Consider the following 19,391-nt stretch of genomic DNA (forward strand, 5'->3'; position numbering starts at 1 on the left):
GGGTATGATGGGCATGAATCAAGGAGTGCTAGTTGGGGAAGAAAAGGAGAATATGGAAGAAAGTGTGCTGATTTTGAAGAAAAAAGGGGATAAAGTGAAGATGAGTTTGTGTATGAACGGAGGCGAGAAAATCAAGAGACTTGGGGAGGGCTAAACACTTTGGAAAAGGGAAACTATGGAGGAATAAGGGGAAACATGGGAGATCAGAAGGTGAGGAAACTAAAGATGCCCATTTTTGAAGTGGAGGATGCAAATGGATGGATATACAATGTGGAGAGGTATTTTGTCGTCAATGGGTTGACGAAGGAGGAAAAGTTGACAACAACAAGTTTATGTCTGGAGGGGAAGGCATTGTCATGGTAACACTGGAAGGAACAGAGGAGACCCATACGGAGCTGAAGAGAGTTCAAGGATTTTTTATTAGAACATTTCTAAACCGACATGAGAGGAGATTTCTATGAGCAGTTTTTTGCATTGGTGCAGGACGAATCAGTGGCAAACTACCGTGAGCGGTTTGAGCATCTGGCCAGTAGGGTGGAGCAATTCTCGGAGACTGCATTGGAGGGGAAGTTCATGAAGGGGTTCAAATCAGAGATCAGAGATATGGTGAAGATCATGAGTCCTCGTGACTTGGGAGAGGCCATGAAGTTGGCACAACTAGTGGATAATCAGTGGAATCAAGAGAGGGAAGCCAAGAGCAGCAATTTAGGAGGCTCTTACAAGATGACGACCACCCTTCTAGCACCTAAGGGGCCTGCATCAGACAACATTAATGAGACTTCCCGGGAGAATCCAGCAGGAGGAAGTGGGGGGGGAACTTCAAAAGACTGACAGAGAGGAAGATACAGGAGAAGAGAGTAAATGGACTATGCTTCAAATGTGATGAGAAGTATATTCTAGGGCACAAGTTTAGGGATCAAACTCTTCAGGCTCTCACTGTTTGTAATGATGAGAAAGCTGAGGGAGATGAAATTATGGGGGGGGGGGGGGGGAGAGAAGAGAGAAAGGGAGGGGGGGAGGAGAAGGGGGGGGGGGGGGGAGAGAGAGAGAGAGAGAGAGAGAGAGAGAGAGAGAGAGAGAGAGAGAGAGAGACGGAGGACAACCTACATTTGGACGTGATGGAGGTCTCCCTGAATTTAATGGTGGGATTTACTCTAAATCGTACCATAAAGGTGAAGGGGAAATAGCAGACAGGGAGGTGGAGGTGTTGATTGATAGTGGGACTACACATAATTTCATCTCCAACCTGGTCGTGGATCAATTGGGGGTGATATTGGTGGATACAGGGTGCTATGGGATGATGATGAGTACGAAAAATGTGGAGATGGGTAGAGGAGCATGTAGGGGAGTAGTGTTGACTATTCAGGGGATCCTAGTGAGGGAGGACTTTCTCCCATTGGAATTGGGACGCACTGATGTCATCCTGAGGATGAAGTGGCTACAAACCTTGGGGAATACCAAGGTCAATTAGGGAGCACTGAGGATGGAGCTGGTGGTAGGGGGAAGGAGGATGGTGATTTAGGGCAACGTCGGGCTGTCCAAGGCTGGGGTATCTCTCAAATCTATGATCAGGACCATATAAGAGATGGGAGGAGGATTTTTGGTGGAGTTGCAATGCTTGGAAGGAGTCAAACTGGAGGATGAGGGAGATATTCCTACTTTAGTTCAGCCGCTCATACAAAAGTTCAGTGAGTTTTTTCAACCTCCCCAGGGCCTATATCCACTGAGAGTGTTGGAGCATGCCATTACCTTGAAGGAGGGGGTGTCACCGATCAGTGTTCGATTGTCCGCTATCCAAAAATCCAGAAAGATGAGAGCGAAAAATTGATTGGGCGGATGCTAGAGGCAGGGATCATTCAACCCAATATCAATTCATTTTTCAATCCAGTGTTATTGATCAAGTGCTTTAACAGCAGTTTCCTCTGTTCCACCTTGAGGACAGGGTGGCACTTTGGGAGGGGAGTATTGTTAGACCGGTCCACACGGGATTGGTCCAACGAACGGAAGCGAAGGGTTCCGCCTCCTGTATACCGCACAAACCAACAGGAGCAAAAAACGACTGTTTAGGAAGGATTTTGAAGGGAGTTTAGGAGGGAAATTAAATGTAGGGACTGTTAGATTTCCTCTTGAATTGTATGCATTAAATAATTTTTTTTCCTGGGTTAGGGCATCTTGAATTTGGTTGAAATTTGAAATCTCATAGGATTTCCTTGGGCTCTGGCGGCGTCTAGAGATTTGGGAGAGATCGATCCTCCTCTCGAATAGAGGATCAATTGTATCTTGTTATTTTCTTCCGTAGTTTGTTTTATTGCAATAAAATTACTATTTTTTCTAGTTTTAATTGGAGTTTGAAAGAGTTTTCTCGTTGTTTTTCTAAAATTGATAGTATTTACTTGAAATCTTCAAGTGTTTACTATCACATTCATCCTTAGCTATTAACTGCTGGTTTGCTTACTATTTCCGAACCAAGTTTATACAGAGTAACAATTGCTTCCTGCAGAGTCTTATAATTTCATTATTCACTTATTTATTTTATTCCATCTAAAGTTATTTTCTTTGGGTTGTCATGGGGGGTTCCGAACCATCTTGAAAAAATAAAGAAAATGCATAAAATTGAGGAATTTCTGACCAGCTATAATAGATAGAGGAAATTTGGCACAAAAAGTCATTAGCTTAGTAGTTCATTTTTTATGACACTTACGGTAAATGTAGTGCCTGATCTTGATGTTCCTTGAAGTTAAAGATGCAACATCACATAACTTGTACTGAACCTTGAAAAGTTGCACTCGGATGTCATGCACGCTTTGATGGTTTAGCATGGTATATTTACCTTAGTGATATTTCTATGCTGTTCTCGGGTGATGTTTGAAATTTTAGTTTAGTTTAATGTAGTGGCATGGTATTTTATAGCCTCTTGTGGCACTTACTACTGCATATTGGCTACGTGAACATTTAGAGTCTTTTAGCTATGCAATGCTACATTTGTAGCACTTATGTTCATTCTTTTGCCATGTGTGAATTGTTTAGTTGCTCGCCTTGATATTCCTTTAGTACATAGATGGGATGTAACGTCCAGTTATGCTTACCTTGATTTGACAATCTTGTTTGATTACTATTCTGGTGCCTTTTCTCTAAGAGTTTGACATCCTGTGAAAGTCCTTGTAAGCTGCACCATCGCCTAACCTTATATTATGTAGAGGATGCTACATTTGGTCAAAAAACAAAACACAGCAACATGATCAAGAATCAAGCTGGTTAAAATCAGATATTACTCTTTAATATGTAGAGGATGAGGGCCATGGAAGAAGATGCCATTTAAATGCATGGTGCTTCCTATCTGATTAATCTGTTAGTTGCAAGTTAAGAGATCCGCAAATTAATTATTTATTTTTTTAACTTATGTTCTTAATATGACCACTATGTGCAAGAAAAAGCCACTTGTATTATCTGTTGTCTCGTCTCCAATAGGTTCGGTGGAAATCTAGTAGTTTGGAAATCTGTTCAGGAGATGATGTGAATCTTGTTTATGGATCTGGCATGCTGGAGTTTTCAAACAGTGTTCATTGTTTGCTTTTGTGCCCATCAGGTGACTGATCTTTCTTCCTGAGAAATGCGAGTTCACAATCCATTCCCTTCAGTTTTGGTCGGTCATTTGAAAGGTGACTGCAGAGGAAAAGAGAAGTATTTTAGTAGGACTAACTTGACTTTTGATTATCTGCTCAGAGCTTCACTTTAAAACCCATGAAGTACAACATCAATCTTTTATAGCTTTAGCTCTTTAGTCTTGCCCATAAGTTCTATCATTCAAAAAAATGTTGTTGAAGACTTTTTTATGCTTCGTTTCTCCATATCGAATACTAGACTGAAATGGTGTAAATTGTAGTGTGAGGATCTTTAGGCTATGTAACATATACTGCATTTAAAAGCATAATTCAATACATCTGATTTATACTTGATAATTAGGATTGTGTGTTCATGAATGGCTTTAATTTCTGTCTTTGATTGTTTGTGCTTTTCAATGTCAGTGGTACACTTGAGATCAACTGCTCTAAAGACATTAAACTTCAGGGGATAATCGGACCTTGTACATCTTTAGAAAAGGTGGTATATTTTACTCATCTGCTGTGTTAGAAAATGCAAAAATTTATTTACATCCTCTTATAGATATGAAATTTCCCAAATCTTTATTATGCTTATTGCTGTATCCTTTGCAGAAAGGAGCACTTAGTTCCGATGCAGTTATAGGTCAAGGAAATACAACGGCATGGAAAATATGTGGTCTTGATAGGAGTACTTGTTTGACTGTCTTCTTTGACATATCACCAAGTGAAAGATCAAACCAATCAGGAATCCCAAATCCACAATTGTATATTCAGTTCTTGACAAAGTATGGTATTCATTCATTATGCATCATTTCATCTCTTACCTTTCATGCTAGACTGTTATTTAAATTTTTTCTTCTTTTCATCCGTAGCTATCAAAACCCTGAAGGTCAAATGAGGTTGCGGGTTACAACCATTACTAGAAAATGGGTCGAAGGGTCCGCAAACACAGCGGTTAGTTCTCAAACTCTTGAGCATCTCCTTTCAGTTCCGTGCTAGCTTTTCTTTTTAATTTTTTTGTCCTTGTTTTATTTAGATATATTTTCTATAATTTATAGTTTGAAGTGATATTTTGTAATAATGGATTTTACTTGTATGATTGGAAAACCGTCTGATAATCTATATTATGGTCAAAATATTTGGTTTTTAAATTTCAATAAACTCTGATTTCAAGCTGTTAACTGTATCAGCATAGTCAGGCAAATGTTATGATGGAAAGATGCTTCATACTTTTGGCTCTTTTTGTCACTCATAGGAAATTTTATAATGTTATATTCTAATGAAAAGTTTAATTCAATTTATCTTCTGCACATAAAATTTGCTATTAAGGCCAATGTTATCCAAATTTTATCTCACTATAATTTGTTTTGCATTCCTGGTCACGATGGATTAATTCTCATTGTAATAAATTCTCAATAAATACATATGCATTCCATCCATTTCTTTTGTTTTTTATGTTTTCATTTCATTATTTTGAATTCAACTCAAAATTATACATTGAAAAAATGTATAGGAAAAAGAGGCTATGAATGAGCTTTTGCTATGTCCATGTTTATGGTCATCATACTTTCTTTCTTATACCTGCTTGATTACATGTAGTTGGAAGCCTGCTATAATTGTTTGGAATAATTTTTGCTCCGCTTAATCTAATCTTTAAATGACAGCTTTCTTTAAGAATTACGATCATCTTAATTTTTTTTTGTTATTATTGTTTGATGTTTGGAACACCAAAGGTTCATTCAGTCCTTGAAAAATATTACATATGTTTCAACTTTCAACTAAATTGGCTGGTTGAGTTCTAAAGCATACATGTATCCATTCATTTAGCTGATATTGTCTCAATGACCCTGCAGGAACTGGTTGATGGGTTCGATCAGGAAACTGCTGCTGTTGTATTAGCTCGATTTATTTCATTGAAGATGGAGATGGAGGTTAGTTACTTACTGATTAGAATAATACCTGCATTCACTGTTGTGCACGTTATGGCTTGATGGTGAAATATTCTTGCTTAAATTAGAGTGAAATCCTCTATAATTCTGAATAAGAATGAATGACCACAAGGCTTTGGGATAAGTTATTGTTGATGAATCTGATATATCTTGATATAACAGAGAACATGTTTTAATTCCTTTGCAAATCAATAAATTTTTAGTACGCTTAAGTATATTTCACTAGTATTGAGCACCGCAAGCATAAAAGTTTCAATAAATATATATACAGTTTTATTTTTCTGTTGAAAGATGCCCCTTTGTGTTTTTGAAATGAAGTTAAACAGGTTTATTTCATGTGTAAATCAATATACATTGTATTTTTAATGTATTTCACTAGTATTGCAAACTAACTCTAAAATTCAAAAAAGATATATACATTTTTTCACTTGAAAGTCGCCCTTTGTGTTTTTGAAATAAAGCTACTGTAATTGTTTTTTAACACCACATTGTCTTATGAGACACATTTCTTCTCTTTTTTCAGGAAGAATTTGATGCAATACGATGGTTGGATAGATCACTTATTCGCCTTTGCTCACGGTTTGGAGATTATCGGAAAGATGATCCAGCTTCATTTTCCATAAACCCTAATTTTTCAATTTTTCCACAGTTTATATTTAATCTGCGGAGGTCTCAGTTTGTACAGGTGATTGATCTTAAATTAGTAAATAAGTACATTTCTCAAATTTTCAGTATTCTTGTAATATTCGGTGCAGGTTTTCAACAATAGCCCTGATGAGACAGCATATTTCCGCATACTGCTGAACCGAGAAAGCATCACAAACTCTGTTGTTATGATCCAGCCTTCACTAATTTCATACTCTTTTAATGCACCTCCTTCTCCTGCTTTGCTGGATGTAGCATCTATAGCAGCAGACCGCATTCTCTTGCTAGATGCATATTTCAGTGTAGTTATTTTTCATGGTACCACAATTGCTCAGTGGCGCAATATGGGCTACCAAAATCAGCCAGAACATCAGGTAGTCGGTTGCCAGTCACAATTAATTAATTTTAAGATAATATTAATTTTATGTTGCATCTTTTTGTTGTTTTTGCTTTTTATGGAGCTATTTGTCATTTAGATGGTGCTACTATTGAGTTCTCTAATTAAGATATCCTCTTTCCATGCCAAACTTCTTTTGTATATTATATTTAGGTAAACTGCTTCCGATCTTGTAGTGGTAACACTGCATCTCTTGTTTGAGAATCTGACAATCTGAACTAATCTTCAGAAGGTCATTTTAGTTCTATAAAATGCTGTTTTGCGCTCCGCTAGAATATACTCAGTATAACCCTTAAATGAAGAAGTTATAAAATCATCTAAAGGAAAGGATGAGTATGGAACGTATCCTTTTCAATCTAATGGATGGTTATCTATGAGCCTTTTTCTCATTATAGAACTAAATATTATAGCAGATGAGACATTTTGTTGAGCTGGTGGCTGCAGTTACGTTATGTTCAAACCTAAAGTTGATGTACATTTCTTCTTCTTCTTCATTATCATCAGTAGCTTTATCCCTACTTTGTTGGGTCTGCTTAAATGATGAGAACCATTTAGGCCTTTTTTTTCCTCACATTTCTGTTGAATGTAGTTTGCATTGTTACACCAACTGTATTTGGAATTAGTGTGTGACGATGGTGATGCTTTTTTATTTCAATTTCTGTTGCATGCAATCTGTTATAGTACATGAACTCCCAATAGATGGGAAAGTAGTAATGGTGTTGTGTGCCATTATAACCTGTCTGAACAATATACCTGGTAGGGTTGAGTCTGCTGCTCATTTATTTAGAACTTTATGGTGATATTTGAGCAGTGCATGCTGGCCTTTCGAGGTTAACTAGAAATCTGAGTTGTCCATATAAGCCAACCTAATATCTTCGGCAAAAACAGAAAACCTGAAATCTAGTAGCAGATTGCTTTTTTGGGGAAAGCTTGCAAAACTGCAGTGATCATTCAGTATGCATAATTCTTTAATTCTTAAATGACTTAAAGTTTTCCTAGTTATGATATATCGCTCAGGTTATGACAAATTTTTTCTAGTCAACCAGAAAAGAAAATTTATCTTGAATGCCACCATTCCTCTCCTAATTGACCAAATGCAGTTATGATATATCGCTCAGGTTTGATATCTGAAATTTATTGCCAGTACCGTATTTGAGTTTGTAAAATTTGTTTATTTCTTATGGCTATTTCAGTGGAATGACAGGTTACAGAATTCTGTACTTCTTTCAGCAAGTTAACATTTTTTATTGGCATGTCTTCTAGATGATAATCTTAGTTTGAATCTAAATTGAATTTTGTCTATTATCATTATAAAGGAACTCCATATTTTCTCATAATTTATGTTGCACCGATACGGATACGGCGATACGGATACGACACGATACGGATACGGAACACGCCAATTCTTAAAAATATATGATACGGCATTAGAATATATAAATAATACATAAAAATTAATAAAGTAATCAAAGTGTAATATTTGAAATGACAAAAAAATTGAAATAAAAGTAAGCATTAAATATTGAAATGCAGTACTGAGTTCCAATACCGCTCGGTACCGAGTAGTACCGAGCAATACCGAGTTCCAATACCGCTCGGTACCGAGTAGTACCGAGCAATACTGAGTTCCAATACTGCTCGGTACCGACTAGTACCGAGCAATACCGAGTTCCAATACCGCTCGGTACCGAGTAGTACCGAGCAATACCGAGTTCCAATACCGAGCAGTATTAAGTTCCAATACCTCTCGGTACCGGTAGTACCAAGCAATACCGAGTTCCAATATCGAGCAGTACTGAGTTCCAATACCGAGCGGTACTGAATTCCAGTACCGCTCGGTATCGAGCAGTACCGAGCAATACTGAGTTCCAGTAACGTTCGGTACCAAGTGGTACCAAGTTTCGATACCGAGCCTGTGATTAAGAAAATGAAGAACGATGAAGAAAACGAACCTTCACTGCTCACGTCGCCTTCACTGTTCGCGTTGTCGAGCCGCTTCGTCGACGAAGTATGATCCTATCGACTTTAATGCTCGCGTCGTCAAGCCTCTTTGTCGACAAAGGATGATCCTTTTTGCTTCTATGTTGGCGTCATCGAGCCGTTCCTTCAACTATAACGAAGAAGATGAACACTTGTGTGGAAATGAAAAACCTAGCTCTTTGAAATGTTTCAGCCGCATAAATGAATATAGATATTGAGCGGAAACGGTGGAAAGTCGAAAAGAATAGGGTAAATCGTGACTCAGTGTTTTTTTTAATAAATACGCGCGTCCAGTCAAATTTAAATAATATTTTAATCAAACACGGCAAAGCCGTATCCGACACGTATCCGTGCCGTATGGGAGGCGTATCCGTATCCGACACGTGTCCGATACAGCACGCCTCGTAAATAGGAGTATCCGTGCAACATAGCTCATAATTAAAATTAAATTTTTACTTGATGAGGGACTACTGGTCCTGACGAACTAGACGAGCTGAAACCTAGTTTCTAAGATACATTCAGGACTTTGTAATGGCTTTAATTGTTAGTTGTTGACGCCTTGATGTTTGAAGAAATACAACAGTTTTATTCATTCTTTTCTGATTGAGCTTTTGTGGTTGACTAAGTGGTAAAGAGATCATGGCAGTGAGTTGGAGTTACTATAGTCTTGTCTTATGTTCGTGTTGCTATTGCAGTATTGCAGTGTGCTACTTAGGCAAGATCATTTGTGTTTAATTTGGGTTCCAATCCGACATTTTACCGAGTCCATTGACATACTCTTTCTACCAATTGTATTGCTTCAATGTAAAATTGGGCATCCCTGTCTACATTTACCTATTTTTTCACATCATATTGGGTTTTGACTGAAACTAATCTGTATCACCCATTTTAGAATTGTTTTAGCTGGATCCAACTTACACTTTAGCATTTTTCTACCAGTTTTCAAGCAACTTTATTTATTTTTGCCCTTGTTCTGGTCAGTTACTGGCTAAAACCACCAATTGGTTATGCTATAAAAAATTCCTACGCATACATTCTGGGATTCAAACCTTGCAGCACAACTTTTATATTTGATGCACCAACCACGAGGCCTCCCTTTGTGATTAGTTTGTTGATGGAAGTAATTTTATTTATACTGCAAAGATATAGTAGTTAGAAATCTATCATTTTTTACATAGGGTTGCCTAAATCATAGTAAATCTCAAAATCCGAAAAAAAAAAGAAAAGAAGAAAGTCAATAATTTGTCACAATAACTGAATATAAAATAGCTGTCAGAACTTGATATTCTTAGTTTTATCATTGGAAATAATTATTGTTGTAAATTATCTACTACACACACTCCTAATTGCAAATTTATATTGCATTGCTCACAATTTAGAAAATCGGTTAATATGTTATATATATATATATATATATATATAGCATATCCATAACTTTTTTGCCACAATTTATAACATTTTAATTTATTTTTATGGATAGAAACCTATCTTAAATATTGTATTAATTAAAATTTTGATGTGAGGCTAGTTGCAAATAGGAGATATGACTTATGAGGCCAATTATAAATAAGGAGGGCACAAGGGCAATTATAATTTTGATTTGATGTATGAATCTAGTGAATATATAGTTTAAAGAACTTGCATAGATTTATATATGCATATTTGAATATGAAATCATAAATACAAAGAAATGATGTGGGCATATGAGCGATATGATGTCTTTGATTAAAGAAGCTCTTAAGAAATTTGAAAAATTGTGATTGTAAACTTGTAAATGCAATAATTAATAGAGGGATTAAATTGTAAATTATTAATCTAAAATTGGGGTGATGGGTGTGGTTGTGCTGCGTATGATGATAAAATAATGATGAGTTAATGTTTATGTTGGATTTGAAATATGCTTAAATTTTCTTTGATAGACAAATTTAAAATAGTCCATTAACTTACACAAGTATACGTGCCGAATAAAGTAATAAACTGATATAGTAGAGTGTCGAACTCATGAGGAAGTGATCTACTATACTGTTATCAAAACTACTACTTACCCCAAATGAAAAAAAATTATCCTACTGAAATAAAAATGAGAATTTTGAGTTCCTACCACTAAATGTAAATAAGTAAAATAGTTGATACAATTTTGATAAAATTGTTTTGAAATAGCATGTAAATAACATATTTTTCCTAATGAGATTCTTAATTGTAGATGTGGATCAGAGCATGTGCATACGTAAATCTCTGTCGAACTTGTAGGGGTGAAAAGAAAGATGATTAGTCTTCCAACAGTTTTACTATCCCCATAGAACTTAAAATATTCAAATATCCTATGTCTAGGCATGCTAATATTCCGTTTCAATATTCTTAATTATTTTTACATTCCTCTGTCAAGGCTATATATCACATTAGATTTTAACTACGCACATGGTCATTGTTTACATTAAATGATGAACTAGAGATATTGAAAACATCATTATATTCATTAAAGAACAAGAGTCTACATTATTTAAAAAAAAAGTCTACATTAGTACTTATTATGTTCTTTTCATCATTAGCCCAAAACATAATGTAACAAGAAAACTCATATTAATTTTATTCATAGAAGAACAAAATATAAGAGTAGTGAGAAGTTTATCTTCAGGATGGATCTAAGTATGTTCTTTACACTCCTTCCTCATCTTACAGAGTTGCTTAGACAAATAAAGACTAGTCCCTCTAAAGGATTGTACCTCTCACTTCCCCAGTCTCCTTTAGATTTTAATCTAAGGGGGCACAAAAAAAAAATACTAAAAAAGTACTCAACTACACTCAAGGAACTAAACTCCACAAACAAAAGAATTGACTTCTACTGACCGTAAGTACATAATCAGATTTGAGCGCCGCGACGCTGGAAAGAGTGACGCTGCGGCTGCAAAAAGTGAACTAACGCCTCGATGCTGGAATGTTGGCTCCGTTGTGACATTGAGTGACGTGGCATTGTTACAGCTTGAATTGATGCGTCTCTTTGCTAAATCGGCGTGGTTCACTGCAGTTATAACTGCTCCCCTATTGCACTGTAAAATTTTAGCGCCGCGATGCATGGAACAACTTTCTGGCGCCGCGATGCTTGGCACTATGATGCGCTACGACACTAATGTTTGTGATGCCAGAGCGCTTGCAAATAAAGAAGGTTGGCGCCGCCGCGTTTAAATTGGCGCTTTGACATTGATCGATGCAGCATCGCGGTGTGAATCTTGACTGTGCTTCTCAACACTTGTAAATTTGACTTTTAACTGTATAATTTCTATATAAGCACAACAACAATAAGACATTTTTATTGTATTTAACATAAAAAAGACAATATACAATTTACACTTATCATGGGCACGATCTAGGATATATGGGAGAGAAATTTTTGGTGGAAAGAGCTATGTTTTGGTTTAAAGAAATTGCATATGAGAGCTAGTGAATAAGGAGAAAAGGAGCTAGCGAATATTTTTTTAAAGAACTTGCATAAATTTACATATTTAAAAATAAAAAAATAAAATCATAAATACGTAGAAATGGTGTGTTGGTTTTAAGGCATATGAGCCATATAATAACACTGATTCAAGAAGCTCTTGTGAAATTTGCAAAATTATCATTGGATGTAAATGCAATTATTTATAGGAGTAAATTGCAAATTAGTAATTTAAAATTCAAAGAAGAGGGGGTGTGATCAAGGATCGAGCAGAGAGAAATTTAGATCGAAGAGATTTTTAAAATTGCAAATTAGTAACTAACCTTCCAAGATGCTTTCCACAAGATTATCATCCCTTCAGTGAGGGTTCTGGCCACCTAAAGATGGAATTAAGTTATTATTATTTTAATTCAGTATTCATATATTCAATTTGAATTATGATAAGCATTTAGATAGGGAATTATCCAATAGATTATCGATACATCTGATGATTTTTCATATTTTGTAATATTTTAGATGAAACTGGATTTGAAATAATTGAAGTTGAATTAAAATATTAGTATCCTCCAACATAATAAATACTTCTTTCTTCCTCCAATTTTTCAACCAAGGCTCTTACCTGAGCCTTCTGTCACGTAGGCATGCCTTCCATGTTATAGTTCAAACCGAGGGTTTGCTTGGTGTGGGTTATATAAGTTAGGAAAGATTTGGTCCTGCTGATTATGATTGGGAGAGGTTGCGATGAGAACTAATGAGTAATTGGGTGTGACTAGGAAGAGATAGGGATGGTTATTTTGAGGTGGCTGAAAGGTCTTCTTGAGGGGAGAATTATTTGGACTTGGGATGGTGGAAGAGCTCAAGCATGGCTAGTTTGGGTTGTAGCTGAGAGGTGGCAAGGTGATTTAGGAAGTACTGTGATAGATGAGGGGCGTAGAGGTTGGTGCATGTGTATGGATACTTCATGATGGTTGGACATGTAAGGAGGAACTTATAAATGCTGTCTTATATCAGTGCCATGATGATTGCTTAGATTTTTGTGTAATTGATAGCGTCCTTATCATCAATTTTTATATGGTATCATTAAACTTATGATTTCCAGGTAGATCCAAAAAAAAAAATTGAATGATAACCTTCCATTTATTGGTTGGTAGGAGAGATTTATATTGGGTAAATGTATATGGGTACTTCATTTTTTATTGAGGCTTGTGTTCTCAAAAAAACCCAAGTATGCCCACATTTTTGTACTTGCCCTCAACATTTCATTTCATTTGAGATGATTGAAGGGGGGATAATGGAGTTAACAGCTATCACTTTGACATTGATTGAGCATAGCAGGGGATAAAATTTCATGGCAAAGTAGGGGCATCTTAATGTAGGATAATCACAATGGAATGATTCTCAATTGTTGTATTCTTCTTCAATTCGATATTTGCAACAAATTTGTTTAATTTTGCTCCTGTTTTACTAAAATGGAATTAGGACAAATTATTTCTTGATTGTTAGTTTGAATTGATTTTAGTAAAATACGGAGAACACACCCTGAGATGGTTTGGTCACATAAAACGGCGGCCTTGCGATGACCCAGTTAGGAGAGTAGAGGTATTAGATTTGACTTATGTTAAGAAAGGTAGGGGTAGACCTAAAAAGACTTGGTTAGAAAATATTAGGAATGACCTTTCTTTATTAGATTTAAACGAGAATTTGACTTTTAATAGGACACTATGGAGAAAAAGGATTCATGTAGCCGACCCCACGTAGTGGGATAAAGGCTTGATGTTGTTGTTGTTGTTGTTGTTACTGAGAACACACCCTAATCTCAATTTTTCATATTTATTCAATGATTCTCATACAACCCTTATGTACCTTGTATAGAGTAGGGTCCTCTTTATTTACTAAAAGTACTTCAAAAATAATGCGTCTCTATTAAAAAATTAATTGTACATAAAATTAATATTGAATTGAAGAAGAATTCGATTGTAACAACTCAAAAGTTTAAAATAAATTTATTTGAAAAGCATGAGAATTTTTGGTTAGGCGATGTGTCGTTATGTTTGCCGGCGCCACAACTATGGGGGAGTAGCACTGGGGTTCCAGAATTCGACATGGTGGTGCCGATGCTTTATGTTCTATAGTAACTATGGAATACGCATGCAACATATATTGGAGCGTTCGGCTAGGCGCTAAAAATATTTTTAATATTTTCATCCACTTGGCCTTCTTGTCCCCACTATTTTCAATTCGTGCTATGGAAGAGCCATGGAAGGGAAGAAGAGAAGGGGCAGAAGAGGAGAAAGATCATTGTGGCAGTTTTGTCCGTCACTTTTATTACGGATTTTGTTCTACGTAAAGTAAATGACTATACACTTATGTTTTTGATGGTTTTGATTTCTTCAGTTTTAATCTTCCTGAAATTGATAAAAATGCATTTTCTTCTATGTGATGGATATGAATTTTATAAGTATTTTGATTATAATATTATTGAATTTCACTAAGTGAAATGATACTTTCTAAAGTAAATGAATAGTGTTTAGATTGCTCTGTGTTTCATGGATTATTAGATTTCATACAAGACATTGCATTGTATAGAAAAAAATGTATAATTGATATATGGGATAAATGTGTCATTTGCATGAAAACAAAAAGGTTGGTTATCAACATTAATTAATACGGGTTGGCTCATAAATCATAGTATTATGCGCAGGAGGGTGGACTGACATATTTTCTTTTAAATAATGAGTTGTGGTATGATCTTGGTGGTATGATCTTGGTTGTAGACTGTAACCAATTGACTGAATTACGCTGACGGGTAGAGAGTAAAGATTCTTAAAGATTTATTAAAAGCCAATTATGAATTCACTTAAGATAATAAAAAATTATGGTAAGATAAGATTGATGACCAATTGTCGATAATTGGGGTGGAAGGATGAAAACATCACATTAAAGTTGGATGCCCTTTCTTGCTCTCATAATCATATTTATGATTGCATTTACATGATAGTATATTGAGTTGTTTTCATAAATACAACTTATATAGATTAAATAAAATTAGCATTGATACTGTTACAACATAGCATAATATATTGGCTTGGCCCATTGATTGATAGTCATTTTTACTAATTTTTCTTATAGTTGATATATCTCTTTTTGCTTTATTGATCATATTGATTTTACTATTGATTGATGCTGATTTTATAGATTGCTTATTTTTTATACTAGTAGACTAGTGATTGTTTATTGATATTGACTAAAATTGGAGTAGACATATTAATTCTTTTACTTTGCATTGAATACAATAGTAGATTTTGGTAACTTGTTAGGCTTTCATGCTCATTATTTGATTTTATATGATTTCAGGAAAATGTAAAAACTCTGCAATGTAAGGCTTAATAGTGATGATGAATTGATGCTAGTTTAATTTATTTTCTGCTCTTGAGTTATATATTCTTTTGTAGCTAGTTGTGACTATTGTATATGTTATTTTGAATTTTGAATTTTGAAACAAGATGTAAATATTGATTATGAAATGTAATTATGTTTATTATTGTTTATATTTTTTCTGAATGTAATTAATCAACTCTATATCTGGTTGTTAAAAAATTAAAATATAATAGAGAGAATGGAAATGAAAATTTTCCATTTTAGATATTGGGGCATGTCACCGATGACCAAGATTCATTTGACGATAATGATTCTGCATTACATCTTCATCCCAAATGTGAAGAGTTATTAAAAAGTCATGTGAAAGCATTTACAAGCTCTAGTGCTTTTGAGAGACTAGTATTAAGTCTTATGAAAAGCATGTAATCTTGATTAAAATTTTTAAGATTATGAATGAAAAGGTGTACAGTCTTCTTGGAAACTATAAACTTTGGCTAGTTTTCAAAAACTTTTGAAAACAGATGTTTTAGTTGCCACATCTATACTACATTACTTATCGTGAAAAAATCCCATTGTGCACAACAACTGCATTTATTTATTTATTTTTGATATTTTGTGGCTCCTTTATCCCATTCTTTTTTTTCTTGCATATAGATGCACAGATATATATAAGGGTTTCACCACATTTCTTCTTACAGGCTTTTGCACAGCTTTTGCAAGCGCCACATGACGACGCTCAAATGATAATCAGAGATAGATTTCCTGTCCCAAGATTAGTTGTCTGTGATCAGCATGGCTCCCAGGTATCTTTTTTTCCATGCGTTTTATCCCGCAGCGCAGCTTCTTTGTGCCAGGATTTCCATGACTAATTTAAAGGATTTATTTACAGAATAAACAGTAAATTATTATAATTAGAAATGCATTCATAATAAGCTTGATGATCAGGACAATGTTACTGATGATATTCTGCAATAAAATAAATAATAGATTGACATCGGAAAATATACAATACTTTAGATTGATTCTATGGTCTTTAGTGTTTTATTTGTTGAATTTTTATTTTTAGAACATGAAAGAGGAGCAGTATTAATCATAAAGTACTTCTGACTTTAAGATTACTATTTATTTGTAGCAAAAAATACCCTTAACCATGCTAGAACATTTTTTGTTCTCTAGTTCCTGATTTATTTATAAGAAAATCAAAAAACAAGCGCACAAAAAATGTATGTCTGGGAAAATCAGTTGAGCTTGTTTCTTGGAACTTGCGATTATTCTTGGAGGAATTTTCACTCATTTCAAAACATTATTTTCACTAAATTTTAGCCGAACCCACATAGTTGGATAAAAGCTTTATTTTGTTGTTTTTGTCGTTGTCAAAATATTATTTGATAATTAACTTTATTAAGATAGCATATTGAAACTTATCAATAATATTTATAATGTTATTCTATTAGTTTGTTTTCTAGTAATATTAAGTGCTATTAAAGAATATATCGTGACTATATTTTGTAATAAAAAGAAATCTGTAATTATTTATTTTTGTGCATGTTATTAAAATATTTTGTTTTCTAGTATTATTTATTGTTATTAAAGAATATATTGTTCAACAATATTATGTAATAAAGGAAATCTATAAATATTAATTTTTGCATATTATATATCATATTTAATTATAATTGAAAATAATTTGTTTTGTAGTAATAGATCCAGTGAGGAGAATATGACTTTGGGCCATCAAGTCATTAAAAAAAGTACATATTTAGATATATCAGCTCTATTGTTCTAATTAATAGTGAAATAGATGTGGATATTATTAGTAGAATTCAAGTTAGATGGTTAAAGTGGAGGAATGAAGCAGGCCTAGGGGTACAAACAAGTCGAGTTGAGTTTGAGTCAGGCCTAACTCGATCTCGAATCGCGAGCCAAATCTCGAGTCCGAACTCAAGTCGAGCTCAGAAGGAGAGCTTGAGCTTGGCTTGTGCCATTGAAACGAGCTCCTCGAGCTGCTCGTTCGAGCTTCATCATGCTTGCTTTTGAACTCCATCCGTGCACGCCGGTCCGCGATTTCGCTTTCCCGCGATGCGATGCGATTTCGCTTTCCCGCCCAAGTCCAAGTACTCCCGCGCTGCGATCCCGCCTTCCAGCCCGACATTTTGCGTTCCCACCCCCAGGCATCCGAGTAGGCTCGTGAGTAATAGAGCCGAGTTTTGGTTGGATCGAACTCAAGCTTGATTATACGAGCTGGAACTTGATAGAGCTCGACTCGTGAACTCGTTAACGTGTTGAGCCCAAGTTGGCTTGCAAGTCGGCTTGACTTGGTTGCACCCCTAATTAAACTTGTTGTGTAATAAATAAGTGCCATTCAAACTTAAGAGAATATATATAAGATGGCGGTGAGACCTTCAATATTTTATGGTGCAGAATGTTGGCCATTAAAAGAGAAGCACAAAATTAAGTGTTGTTGAGATTAGGATGCTCGGGTGGATGATTGGGTTCACTTTTAGGGACAAAATGCAAAACGAGTATATACATGAAATGGTTAGAGTAGCTCCATTTGTAAATAAGATTAGAGAGAGTCACCTTAGATGATTTGGTCTCATAAAATGCCGATCTTCCGATGACCTGATTAGGAGAGTAATTGTATAATATTTAGCCTTTGTTAAAGAAGGCAGAGGGAGTCCTAAAAAGACTTGATTAAAATGTACTAGAAATAATTTTTTTTATTAGATTTAAATAAGAATTTAACTCTTAAATTAGGACACAATGGAGAAAAAATGATTAGTGTAGCCAAACCAAAGTAGTGGGATAAAAACTTGATATTATTGTTGTTGAAAATAATATGTACTCTCTCTCAGTCTCTCTGTCTCGTGGTGCCATCGTGTTTTAGTAGAGACAGGCCCAGATTGTTCTAATAAATGTCAAATTGTCTAACGTGAAAATTGACTTGAACTAATGGCTTGCGTTAGATGAGCTCAACCTGAAATGAATAAATTCCAAGCCATGTTGGTATTGTTGGAATTCGTTTGAGTTGACTCGAAATTATGAACACATTAGTAGCAACATATTATGTTTTCTAGAAGTTGAATTTGATTTTGTTTGAAAGGACTTTGAATTTAATAGCATGTAGCAAATTTGATTGTATTTGATTTTACGTGGAACATTTAATTTTATAATAAATTTAAAAAATGCAAACCGTATATAGGATTGCATTTTTATAAAAAATGTTGTACATGTACATATATTTTTATATATTATTAGAGTTTTCTGTAAAATAATTTTGTTATTTTAACAGTACTGCACATATTTAACTGGTGATTTCTTCATATTTAGATTCAAATGTGAACTGTATTTTTTGTAACATAAATTTCAGTAAGAAAATTATGATCATCAGCTACCTGTAATTTTATTTCTTCAGCATAGAAATCTCTTGTAGGGTTCCTCAAATTTTGATTGATATTATGCAGGCTAGATTTCTCTTAGCCAAGTTGAATCCATCAGCTACATATAACTCCGCACATGAATTGGCTCCCGGCTCGGATGTCATCTTTACTGATGATGTGAGCTTTCAGGTTTTCTGTGAGCACCTCCAGAAGCTGGCTGTGCAGTCATGAACCCTATTCATATTTCTTCTTCCAGGCTTCAGTTAAGTGTTATTTGTGCTATATTTTCTACTTCAATCCATACATAATTGAAATTAATCCTTTCTTACATATAATGAATAAGTTAAATTTACATTTATTCTTTTTGAGGGTTTTAGTGATTATAAATATATTATTGTATGTCTGACTAGTTCTGCTTTAGGAAGATGAAAAAGTTTCATTGTCACATAGAAATATATTATAATATATATCAATTAACTCATTGCATTTATTTAGAAATAGATGTTTAGGAAATTCATTAGGATCAATTTGAAATTTGAATTAGGATATCTCACCCATTTTATTCCTTTGATTTTGTGTGGCTAATCTACAATGTTCCACTTTGTCTTTGTCATTGGATGATTGAAT

At 34.8% G+C, this 19,391-nt stretch overlaps 1 protein-coding gene across 1 annotated transcript in view; it reads left to right on the forward strand.

Moving 5' to 3' along the window:
• The window catches only part of LOC110115985 (protein transport protein SEC23-like), a 33,362-nt gene extending 14,209 nt beyond the window's left edge, over nucleotides 1-19,153 (forward strand). The window contains exons 5-12 of the mRNA XM_020849410.2: nucleotides 4,026-4,101; nucleotides 4,215-4,387; nucleotides 4,475-4,556; nucleotides 5,456-5,533; nucleotides 6,075-6,236; nucleotides 6,307-6,570; nucleotides 16,083-16,187; nucleotides 18,849-19,153. Coding sequence (XP_020705069.1) covers nucleotides 4,026-4,101; nucleotides 4,215-4,387; nucleotides 4,475-4,556; nucleotides 5,456-5,533; nucleotides 6,075-6,236; nucleotides 6,307-6,570; nucleotides 16,083-16,187; nucleotides 18,849-18,995 — 1,087 coding nt within the window. The 3' untranslated portion in view covers nucleotides 18,996-19,153. The remainder of the gene's footprint in view (nucleotides 1-4,025; nucleotides 4,102-4,214; nucleotides 4,388-4,474; nucleotides 4,557-5,455; nucleotides 5,534-6,074; nucleotides 6,237-6,306; nucleotides 6,571-16,082; nucleotides 16,188-18,848) is intronic.
• Nucleotides 19,154-19,391: the final 238 nt, after the last annotated feature.

The sequence above is a fragment of the Dendrobium catenatum genome, unplaced genomic scaffold, assembly GCF_001605985.2.
Source record: "Dendrobium catenatum unplaced genomic scaffold, ASM160598v2 fragScaff_scaffold_1034, whole genome shotgun sequence".
NCBI classification, from domain to species: domain Eukaryota; kingdom Viridiplantae; phylum Streptophyta; class Magnoliopsida; order Asparagales; family Orchidaceae; genus Dendrobium; species Dendrobium catenatum.